The sequence below is a fragment of the Hoplias malabaricus genome, chromosome 16 (genome assembly GCF_029633855.1).
Source record: "Hoplias malabaricus isolate fHopMal1 chromosome 16, fHopMal1.hap1, whole genome shotgun sequence".
Taxonomy (NCBI): domain Eukaryota; kingdom Metazoa; phylum Chordata; class Actinopteri; order Characiformes; family Erythrinidae; genus Hoplias; species Hoplias malabaricus.
In genome coordinates, this window is record NC_089815.1 from 21,331,580 (window position 1) to 21,344,051 (window position 12,472).

Consider the following 12,472-nt stretch of genomic DNA (forward strand, 5'->3'; position numbering starts at 1 on the left):
CTCCTGACTTGTTCTCTTCTGCTCCACCACTTCCCATCACCTGCACCTGATCTCAATGCATTAATGAACTCCCCAACATTCACAGAAGTGGGTTGCCAGGTCACCTGTGCACTGCAAGTTTGTGCTACTTTTCTATTATTCTAAACGTCCTTGCTTTTCTTTGTTCTCCGTATTCATGCACTTATTTTCTCTGTTGGAAGTGTCCTTTCTAAAGTTGGTTCATACTTCTGGTAAGATCCATGTAAACGTCTCTTCTGAGTGGCGATGTAGAAAGGGAGTCATGAATAAGCGTCGCATGCAGAGGCTCATGGACATGGGCTTGCGCATCCTCTAGGATCTCAGCCACACACTGTACAGCTCTGAGAAGATGTGCATCTGTTTAAAGTGATCCGTAACTGTATGGTGCCATGGCACACTGTCTAGAGTGTGTTCTCGTCTAATCTGATGTTCCCGCTAAAATTAGGGCTAATAAAAAGATTATTTTTTATTTATCCCCCATCTGCTGAAGTGACTGCTCTTCTGGTAAGACTTTACAAAAGATATTAAAGGAGACATATTATGCAAAACTCACTTTTTGCATACATTTGTATTTCCACATGGGTCTCTACCGCTCCTCCACAGTAAATTCACCAGTGTTAAATCAACACTGTTAGTGTTAAATTAACACTGTTAGTGTAACAATTTAACACTCTCTGTGTTAACACTAATAGTGTTTATTTAACATTGGTGAATTTGCTGTGTATAAACACTCCAAGCTCGGTTTTCTGTGAGTCAGTTGAAAGATTTTGGTGTCAGGAATCATATGCTTCTGCAAGCCTGGATGACTCCCTTATATGATCTCACAATAAGGAAATTTGCATAGAACTACCCTGGCACCACCCCTCACTTGCCAATCCCTCACCAGAGCCCCACCCACTATATTACTTGAAGATCTGCCATTTTGGTCTGCTGGTTTTACAAGTTGGTGGGGTGTGGCCAGCAACAGCTTATTTGCATAAAAGTGACAGAGCCCTTAAACGGCTCATTCTGAAAGGGACTGAAACTGTCAAGAATATAGCTGGTTAGATCTTTTTATGTGAGATTTTGTGCATAGAACTTCATTAACATGTTTTGTATAGTCCATAGACCTATTCTAATTTGTTTAAAAAAAGGTATAATATGTCCCCTTTAAAACATTGCAATGAGGATTTGATTAATCATTACTTAGGTCAGGATCTGGTGTTTGATGTTTGGCTTTGGATCATAAACTCCATTTGAGTTCCTCCTAAAGCTATTGGATGGGGTTCCATTGCTCCAGAGAATACAATAGCATTTCTTTACAGCCCTAATTTGAGGGGCTTTATACCCCTCTGGCTGATTCTTGGTGGTCTGAGGCTCTTGTGAGTGAATGAATACATGACTGGTTGGATGTGAGGTCAGAAATGTAAACCCCATAATATGAGGATGATAATATAATGTGAACACTTTGTCAGTTTGTTTTACCTCGAGCAGGTATGGTAAGCGGCTCTATTATCTGTGAACATCCAGGCTATTAAAGTGTACCGGTGGTTTGCTGTAGGGTTAATGTTGCATGTGGCTGTAACTCTGTGCTAAAAGCTGAATAACAGGGTGCAAAAACCTCCATCCTTCTCTGACAGCCAGTGACAGAGACACTGTTATACTGACATATTGATTAAAGGCAGGGGTCTGGGAGGATGGACACTTTTCAGGATATCAAGCTTGTTGCCGTGTGGCAGCAAATAAAGCCAGTTAGACTTCAGAAAGCTGGAGTGAGGGAGTGTGAAAGATCACAGAGTTGCTGTGAGTCAGACTTGAGTCACTGGAGAGTTGTGGGGGTGGGGGTGAGTGTGTGGGGTTTGGGTGGTCGTGTGGGTTTCCTCTTTTGGGCCCCACACAGTGCCACATTTGATTCAACATATGGGTTCCGCTCAGTGTGGCATATCTTGAATTGGGTTTAATAAATATGATACAAATCGGATTATTTAGACAGTCCTTTGCTGAGTATAAAGACAAAGCTGCCTGTTAAAACTTCCAGGCCTTAATTTAATATACTGTATATATTAATTCATTCTAAACCTTTGTAGACACCTGCTTGTTCAATGATTCATCTAAAATCAAGGGTTTAAAAAAGGAATTCGCCTCCCTTTGCAACAGCCTCAAAACATCTAGGAAGGCTTTACACCTTTTGAACCATTGGAACATTGCAGATACGATTTTATTTCATTCAGTGACATAAATATTAGTGAGGTGGCACGGTGGCGCAGCAGGTAGTGTCGCAGTCACACAGCTCCAGGGACCTGGAGGTTGCGGGTTTGATTCCTGCTCCAGGTGACTGTCTGTGAGGAGTTGGTGTGTTCTCCCCGTGTCCGCGTGGGTTTCCTCCGGGTGCTCTGGTTTCCTCCCACAGTCCAAAAACACACGTTGATAGGTGGATTGGCGACTCAAAAAGTGTCCGTAGGTGTGAGTGTGTGAGTGTGTGTGTGTGTGTGTCTGTGTTGCCCTGTGAAGGACTGGCACCTCCTCCAGGGTGTATTCCCGCCTTGCACCCAATGATTCCAGGTAGGCTCTGGACCCACCGAGACCCTGATTTGGATAAGCGCTTACAGATAATGAATAAAATATTAGTGAGGCCAGGTACTGATGTTGAATCACAAACACAACTCCAGCTCATCCCAAATGTATTGCATGGAGCTTCCATATCTCCACAGTTCAATGAAGGGACCTTTTATAGCCCTCAAGTTGATGCTTAGCTTTGGGCTGCTGAACCAGAGTGTCCCATTCTACTGGTCAGGGCATGTCTATATCGATATTATGCAAGCAATGTGTGCAACAACCACAATGGATTGCAGAAATCACTAATTAGAACGTGTATTCAAATATTCGGGCATTTGGAGTGTGTCTAATTGTGTCCAAACGTTTCTCCAGGTCACAATTTTATATTTTCAGCATGGCATTCTATTCTACGTTAATATTTGATGGAAAATGATATTTCTAAAAAGCTTGCTGTAGAGGGTGCGTTAATTCAGAAATCATTAGAATACATGATCTGTCCAAGAGTGTCCAAAACTGAGTACAAATGTAGTTTGCAATCAATATTTGCTTGAAATCTGCTGACCTGACTCAGAGAAGTCCACTTTCCCGCTGTTGCTTTTTCCTTGCTGTAATGTTGCTATTTTCAGTTCCTGTCTCTTTCGAGTGCTTTTTACCTTTGGTCATGTCTTCAGTAAATGGAATGCACAACCAGTTGGGTTCAGGTCAGGAGAAAAACTCCTTAAGTTAGTAGTATATTTCAGGTCACTGTCCCGCTGTAAGGTGAAGCATCTTCCACTGAGTGTTGAAGGTTTCAGTTGAACATCTTATAATGTGAAAACACTGTGGGATGTTTGCAAGAAAATTCCAAGATTGTTCAACATATTTCTGGAAAGTTTGACCTTTTTCAAGGTAAAGTGTGAGTAGATATCACTATTTTGTTTTGTTATATAGCTATGTTATGTAGTGAATATTAACTGCAAGGTAGAATCTATTTTTGGAGTGGATCTGTTTCCAACAGCCAGCATTCTGGCGGTACAATCCACTCAGCCTTGTTTAATGTTCAACATCAATTAGATGTCACTAAAGAAATCAATTAGCTGTCACTACTGAATCTACTAAAACGAAATAAAAAACTGCAGAAGTGACTGCATAAAATTATCCAGAGACTCAAGAAAGATTAGGTTCACCCTGAAACTGGCAAATGGCAAAATCTGTTTGCCATTTTCAGTTCAGCTCAAATGTATTTGCATCGCACTTCTTACAGCTTGCATTGTCCCAACGTAGCTAACCGCAAATACAGAAAATTAGTGGACACCCATTGTTATTATCAGTGAATTCAGCTATTTTCAGATGTAGTCATGAATCACCAACCACAGAATTGGACTCTCTGGACCAACTGCATGAGCCTAAGTTATAAGCCCTCTAGCAATGGACTGTGGAGAAGAGGAACTGTGATCTCTCAAGTGATTGAGCTCCGTCCAGTACCACTTGGATGCAATAGATTCCTTACAGCAATCCATTTCCAATGATTAGTGTAAAGATTTCCTAGATGAAAAAGGCTATTACTGCAGGAAGTTGGGGGTGTGGGGTGATCAACTTTCCTATTCATGCTAGCTGGTGTCTACAACCTTTTTCTCAATGTGTATTGTAATGACAATTCAAACAAGAAAACCAGTGATTACTGTGAGGCCTATTCAATTGAAAACGAGAATTCTCAACTTCCTAATTACCTGTTTCTGAGATTTCAGTCATTTTGAAGCATAGCATAGTTGCACTGATGCTTACATGTCTAAGCAGCAATTTAGCCAATTATAACTACCTTATTTATTGTTACAATGTATTTGAAGGACTAACTGTATGTACATATAGGTCGTATTTGTTAGTAATCTGGGATAACTTATTTTTGCATAATGTATGAATTGTTTTGACACAGAAGTGGTTATAAGCAGGACTAACTGTCCCGGATGTGTGGTTCTAGAAAAATAAACCACTCTAGTGCAGTAATGGCCTTTAGATTGTGTTGGGGGGGGCCACATCACCACCCCTTTGTGAATCATATTCGTATAACTGTGCAGCCCATTGCGGTTTAGCTTTTATGTATTGTTACAACAGTCTTGCAACACAGACATAAAGGCTGAGTCTGAAATGACTCCCAACTGCTTTTACAGTGCTCTACATATGGCATAAAATAATGGCTTTTATGCTCTATGTATTATATGTGCAATATGGAGCCATTTCAAATTCAGTTAAAAAAAATCTCTAAAAAAAGATGCCTTTCTCACATCTGTCACACAGTGGTGAATTCTTCCATAAACTTTAAACTCTTAGAGAAAGGCAAAATGGAGGGTCTTTTCCTTTAAATGCAGTGCGTAGGCTGCATATGTAAACAGAAGCAAGATCAACGGCCACAAAAAAGGATATTTTTAGAGGTGGCAGATGTCTGCTCTTATAAATGCATCATCTTACAAATTGCTGTATAACACTTAAATAATTTTGTGTCATCAAGCTGCAGTATGCTAGATTTTTACACATTCTGCTTTAGAACACGGGTCTAAATTTTGATATCAAAGCCTCAAAGTCACAGATGAGGGCCTGGGGCAGCAAAGTCTGATAAATATAATCATACAGCACTTAATGTCAACATGCAATGAAAATCATAACACATTTTTTCTTCTTCCCTAGTGTGCTTAATATCTTAGTGAATGTATCAGGGAGGGTCGCTGAATGTTTCTTCTTCTTGGGAAACACACAAGATGTTGTTACATAATAATAATTTTGCCCACCCTCTGGTACACAGTGATATAATAAAAACCTGGTATATGTTGTAAAAAGGATACAGCTTATAGAGTCTCTTTAGGCATGATGCCACAACAGGTAGTGTTCGAACACCATCTCAGATCACTGCCTGTGAGGAGCTTGGTGCATTCTCTCTGTGTCTCTGTGAGTTATCTCAGGGTGATCCGGCTTCTTCCCACTGTCCAGGAACACATGTTAGAAGGTGTTTTGGCTCCTCACAAGTGTCCATATGTGTGAGCAACTGTGTGACTGTGTAATGTGCCCCTGCCTTGTGCCCAGTGAGTCAGGTAGGTTTTGAACCCACTGCAACTCTGAATATGATCAAGTGGATACAGAAAATGAATGAATGAATGGCTATACCGAGCTCACAAACAACTTACACCAACAATAGTTTGCACAATAAAATAATGTTCAGGCTGTTATGAGAGCATCTTTGGCAGAAAATAAGCAGATGTGGTCTTGTGTTTTTTAGCCATGATGTTATAAGAAATGGCTTCTATTTTATGTGTCTGAGCCCTAGCAAAATATAACAAAGCATTCTTGCATCTTTACATAGAAGTTAGACAACACCCAGACAGCGAGCATATACTGTCCACTGGCATAAAAAGGCTGGCACACCACTGACGGTAGACCACTGCTGGTCCACCATTGGAGCACTCAGAGTACTGTCCTGTACTGGATAGAACTAATTTTAATCTCCTCAAACAGATTTTAAATTCACAGAGACTTTTATTCTGGAAAACAAACAAATAAAAATATTACCAACAACTCTGAGAGATATAATAATGAGTATAAGCCTGATATAAAATGATTATGATAAAAATGTTGACACTGTGCTGGATTAACAGTGGTCTGCCGTCTCCTTGCTATCAGGGAATTCAAACTACCAACATACCTAACTACTGCCACATTTACACAAGCAGTAATGTGTGACTAGAATACTGTTACAAAATAAAAGATTATTTGATGCGCTAACCCAAACCAGCAGAGTTAGCTAGGATGCTACATAGAGCCTTTATGATCCAACATTTTGAACATAACTGGACCAGTAAATAAAAATACAAGTCATTTGGTCCCTTCAAATAGTGTTATTTTGTGCAGTAGGTATGGAAACTCTTAAAGCAACGGGAGAAAACCTGTGTAGTCTTATGCTCTTATAAATAAGCCTTGTCTCAAATCTGCGTTAAATTATTTCATGTCACCAGTGGAAAAGGCGCCAGATTCTACTTCAGAGCGAAGGCCTAAAAATCTGCCTGAAAGTCTGAAAGTCACACATGAAGGCCTGAGGCAGTGTGCTATGTTTTTTTTTCTGATCACCCCCCCACCCTCCCTCCACAGTGTAGTAAACACAGAGTGTGTGTTCTCCTTTAAGAAACCCCCACCGCCCGCACTGCGGCGGGAGGGTAGGCGAATTTCTGGAACAGCGGTGGAGGGAGAGAGAGAGAAAAAAAAATCTTCCAGCGACCTGTTTCAAGTCCCCCCAATAGAAACTGTGCCTGATTTGTGGCCAATGTTGGAGATGTGAAAAAAAGAAAGGGGGAGGAGGAGGAGAGGATGGAGGGAGGGAGAGAGAGGGAGGGAGGATGGAGGAGGAGGAGGAGGAGGAGAGGGGGGGGAGGAAAAACACTAAAGGGGTAGCTATGGAGATATAACGTTTTCCTGGCTGCTTTCTTTGACAGGTGTTGAGTGGGTAAAAGTCTTAAAACAGAATCCAGCAATGTACGCCAAAGGTAAAGGAGCTGTCGTCCCTTCTGATAGTCAAGCGAGAGAAAAGTAAGTGAATTTGCGCGCTCTTTTTAAGAGTTAACGTTAACGGAGCTCTCCAACTTTCTAAAGTGCGGCTTTACTATTGTTTGAGGGGGGTTTTCTTACAGCAACATGCTTTCGCGCCCCCCCGGCTCGGCTCTTTAACTTCTGCACCCTGTAACTCGCCGTGGTTTTGTTTTCGTTTGGACCACTTTCATAACGCTGTAATAACTACTTTGTTGAGTGTCCGCTTCATTTGGTTTCGGCTGAAGTTTGCAGGCTTCGCTCTGATATTATGTTACACTGCTTTGAATTGACTTCATTCAAATGTGAACATCGGTTCCACGCGGATAAAACACCTTACAACAACAAAATAACTAAGACGAACGACCCTGTGTTGAGTGTTAACCTTACTGTATCCAGGTGGAACCTGTGTGCACACTTCAGTCCAACAGATTCAGAGCTGTGTTCGGTGTTACTTAGTTGTGAGAGACTGTGTGGAGAAGTTAAGGGACAGTCTGTATTTGTGCTGGATGTTGTTGTTGTTGTTGTGGCGATTTCAGTTCAGTTTTAAGACCTGGTTCAAAGTTCGAGCGATGGTTTACAGTCAACTCTCCGCTGTTTTGTTGTTTCATGTCGATACAGTGTTATTCCGGTTATTTCAGTCTCCTTTGGACATAGCACTGGTCCATATTCCTGTTTAAACCCACAGTACCGGACTCTACGCTAATGTTCCCTCAGGCTAGTGAGTAGTAGCCGGCTTGTTGTTAGTGTTGTGGACTGTGAGAGGAAATGTAAAGGTGTGCTCTGTGGTAGGTTGATGTTTCTTATGTTCTGAGGTGTTATTTGGTGGTTTAATTGCAGATGACTAAGAGCTGGCTGTCAGGCTGGAATACACAAGGTACTGCAGAAGTTGTAGAAAGTTGAAAACAGACTTTAAAAATCCCTGAAGGTGAAAGGTTTCCCAGCGAATCACAGAAAGTTGTCTGGTTCCGTTTTTTTTTCACAGTGCCTTGTAAAGTATACAGTCGTAGATTTTTCTCAAATGAATGAATTAGGATTTACCTCAGTCTGAATATTCATTTCAAAACACACTACATTCGTTTATAACAACTTTGAATACAGGGGATAGTTGTAAAGTATAACATTTATCTACTTCTGTAAAATGTAAACAATATAAGGATTATATCGTTGTGATTTTATGTGCTATTTCATGAATGTATAAAGTTAACTTCTAAAAACGTAACCTGTATCATGTACAAAAGAATATCAAGAAGCTTGGTCCATGTGGTCTATAATAGTCCTTCAAAACCTCCAGTATGGTGTCTCTTAACCTGCAAGTCCTGCAATTTGTGGATGAATTAGGCTACATAATCACCTGCTGTGAATTCACCTGTAATATTAAAAACATCTCTGGAGCAAGATGATGGAGACCAAAGAGAGGAAAGATTAAGTCAGAGATGTGATGATAGAGATATACACATTTGGGCAACAGTATGAAACTGTTAGCGAACAGACAGCAAACATTCAGTGGAGTTCAGCACACTTCACTTTACAGAACGTGACAAGTTTGAAGTACACCACATGGCTTGGATCAACTGGCTTGGACAAGAACACTGATCTGGGAGGCCACTTTGAAGTTAGCTGCAACTTTAAATGAGTTACAGAAGTTTGTTAACAAAGCCTCACCTATAAGACACTGCAGATATGAGTCTAATGTGAAACATCTTGCCTTGAAGTGTTATGTGTGGTGCCTCACAACAGCCAAGACACACCATCTCCATTGGAAAATGTGGCTGTGGAAACATCGTATTTCTATGGATTTATACAAATTTGGATGATACACAGATCTTGCTTCCCAGTGGTTAAAGCCGCAAGTCAGTGGCCAGACCTCAAAACTGCTATATTTTGTCATTTCTAACTTTACTTTGAAAAGTGTGATGAGTCTTGCTGCGAGGAATGAGAAACTATCACATAGATAAAAAATATTAGCTGCTGTCATAACTGTTAGAGGACGATCAACAGACTCTTAACAGAAAGTGGTGAACTCTAAATGTTAAGACGTTTTGCTAGTTTTAATGCTTTATTTTTGGACTAAAAAAAAAAAAAAACACCAGTAGGCACACAACATTACACCAAAATAGTAGACTTAACATTGTCCGGAGAGGTATGTGGTACAGTAGCAACATGTTTTTTTGTATTTTTAGATTATCTGAGTGTGACAAAGAGCTCAACAGTGTTGATAAAATGTAATAACAAATACTTAGAAAAATACATCCCAGTATAACAGGATGAGGTTGTATCAACCCATGCTTCATGAGCACTACACTTAAAGAATTGGTTGGGCTTTTTGATTTTGTATGTTTTCTATATTTAAAAAACGAAAACATAAGGAAATTTTACAAAACCAAAGTAATATTCTGTTGTGCAACATTGCGTCTTTCAGCTGCTTCAATTTGACAGAATTTACACTTTTAATTGCTTTTGTGCTTTTGTCCAAAAATGTTTGTTGGAGAAAATATTTATGGACAAAAGCAGAAAAAACAGTACAACAATTGGCCATCCCTATGATGCTCAACTTGTCTTAGCAACTGACCAAGAGGCTAAATGTACATCTGTGATGCTAGCTGCTATTTACTGCAGCCTTCCCAAGTAAACATAATTAGAATGGGGTTTTCTAATCGTTAACCAGGAAATATGATTCTAAGTGTTTCTACAGCACCGGGTGTAACCATGTTACCAGCAGACATTGGGAAAGTTGAACGTTTAATTTGGGATGGAGAGTACCTTTAACTGTGTTAAAGATTAGTGTTAATGCGTAACACCGGTTCTGGTTTACATTTATGGATAATATAGCTTCTGCACTGTACGCATGGTATCACTTAAAGGCCTAGTGCTTAGTGTCACTTTATCTCAATTATCTACTGATGTGTGTTTGCACAGTGTGACAGATAAACCTTCAGTTCATACATAAAACTCAACCTGTTCTCTTCAGATGAAGAACCCTCAGCACATATCCTTCAACCGAAGAAGCCATCACTTATTTTTATGGAAACGTATAATGAGACGGTGTAAAGAATGAATGAAAGTTGTAATGTTTTTGCAGCTTTTTTATTGTGCTCTTTGTTTTGTTTTGTTTTTGTCAGTTTTACAAATTAAAACAAAATTCCGGTCCCAAAAGAGAGGCTCATACAACTTATGTATAAGTTGTGATTAAGAAAACACTGCAACTTTTTCATTGTAAAATCTTACATTCTAATTAGCAACAAATTTCACAGTTAATTAATCAGATATTTTGAGCTTCACACTTTTGGACTACACTGAATGGCTAATGGCTTCAGTTGTTGTTATGGCATTGTAAAGAGTGGGTTGATTTGATGTTTTTTTTTCTGAATAGTTTTAGAGTAGCAAGATGAACATTTGGGTTCTTTATGTTCATCACGTTTGATAGACTAATTAAAGTTCATTATAGTCTTAGTTCTATTGCTTTGTTTCCTAGTGGAATGAGCATGTGTTGTCTGAAAATTACCACACATCAATATACGAAAACGTTCAATCAAAAGATGATTTAGTGCAGCTTTATAGCACCCTCTAGGTCAGTTATCAAAAAGCTTGTTCCTGGCTAAATGTTAATAAATACACTAGTTTAGGTATTGCTTGTATCTGATCTTGGCCTGAGGCAAATAAAAAATCATTGCTTAATTTGGGCCGATCAACACTATTAGAGGAGGTGTGCTGGTCTTCAGGCCTTGATATTTGGTGAACATTCCTGACTCTCATTTGATTGCTAATGTATCTTATTTGGTTTAAAGATTGCTCTTTTTCAAGGAACTTGGCCTTCACTTTAGTGTGGAAGCCAGATTAAGATCAGGGACTGATGTGGAAGCATAGCACACAAAACTGGGTTTTTCTGTGTTTAGCTCTTAAGTGTTAAAGAAGGAGTTCAACTATTTCACATTTTTAGCAGTTCAGATAATCTATTTTTTCATTAGTCAGTTCAGATCATTTTAATATAACTATGTGCCGTTTTAAAATATTTTATTTCTTTCTTTCTCTGCAAATGATTGTTTTGCAAAACAGATTATGATCAGATTAAATTCACTCATTCATTCATTTACTGTCTGTAACCGCTTATCCAGGCGAGAATACATCCTGGAGGGGGCGCCAGTCCTTCACTGGGTGATACACACTCAAACATTCACTCACACTCTCACACCTATGGCCACTTTTTGAGTCACCAAGCCGTGGGAGGAAACCGGAGCACCCGGAGGAAACCCACATGGACACGGGGAGAACACACCAAGTCACCTGGAGTGGGACTTGAACCCACAACCTCCAGGTCCGTGGAGCTCTGTGACAGCGACACTACATGCTGCCTCACCGTGCCGCCCTATTAGATAAAATTTTCAACTATAATTATGATTAATGAGTAGTTGCCATCAATTTTGTGAAAACAAAAAAAAGCAAAATAAAGACCTATTTTGTAAACTCACTGGAAGCTATCTTTGTTTTGGTTACAACAGCGGGTTATCGATCACTTAGCAGCTTGCCATCAAGCAGTACAAACAGGAATACAAACCGACACAGCAGTGAATACGTCTGGGAGGTGTCCTGACGCAGCTTTAACCTCCTTGTATGCCTTTTCATTAACAAGTCATTATGAGGAACATTTGTGTCTGCATCAGCCCAGAGGTGTGTGTACAATATGTGTGATATGGACAATGCAACTGAAATCCAGCAGGAGTGGAGAGGGTGGGCGAGGCTTCTGTATTAGGTGCCTGGATGCTTAGAGTGGATAATGTGGAAAAAGAGAACTTCCCCTTTAAGTTGAGCAAAATAGCATATATTTTGTTAAGAGTCTTCTTCCCCCTTCTCTACATCTTAATCACTTTCTTGGGTTTTTCTGTAGAGTTTTACTGGAGGAATGAAGAGGCAGCGTAGGGCTGAATGTATGGTTTTGATTTTCTCCAGATGGTCCTGCCTCCTCCATAGAGGTGTTTTCAGCAACATATAAAGAGAAGTGCACACGCATACAAAACTGCTGCTTTTGCATGAAAAACGTCTGATTTGCTGGGTTTCGGATAAATGTGACACTCAGACATAAATGTAACAGCCAATTAATTTTGGGGGTTTCTGTGCGGGTTAAATTTCTAATCATTTGAATTGCTTCACAAGGGCACCCTTTGACTCCAAATATTTAGGTGGCGCATGCAGAGGGGGGCTTTTAGTTTAAGGACTGATTTTGCTTTTGTGTTTGTTTGCTGATTTTCTTTAAGGACGACTCTTGAGACATTTCTCAGAATGATTGATTAATATGGGATACAGCAAGACAGCTTATCAACACCTAAGTCTGTTTCATCAGCATTGCAACTTTGAGCCGGTCTTGCATTACTTCACT

At 39.9% G+C, this 12,472-nt stretch overlaps 1 protein-coding gene across 1 annotated transcript in view; it reads left to right on the forward strand.

Annotated features, from left to right (window-relative positions):
• Positions 1 to 6,949: 6,949 nt before the first annotated feature.
• ssbp4 (single stranded DNA binding protein 4) overlaps positions 6,950 to 12,472 on the forward strand; it is an 89,871-nt gene continuing 84,348 nt past the window's right edge. Inside the window, exon 1 of the mRNA XM_066647326.1 lies at positions 6,950 to 7,101. Coding sequence (XP_066503423.1) covers positions 7,046 to 7,101 — 56 coding nt within the window. The 5' untranslated portion in view covers positions 6,950 to 7,045. The remainder of the gene's footprint in view (positions 7,102 to 12,472) is intronic.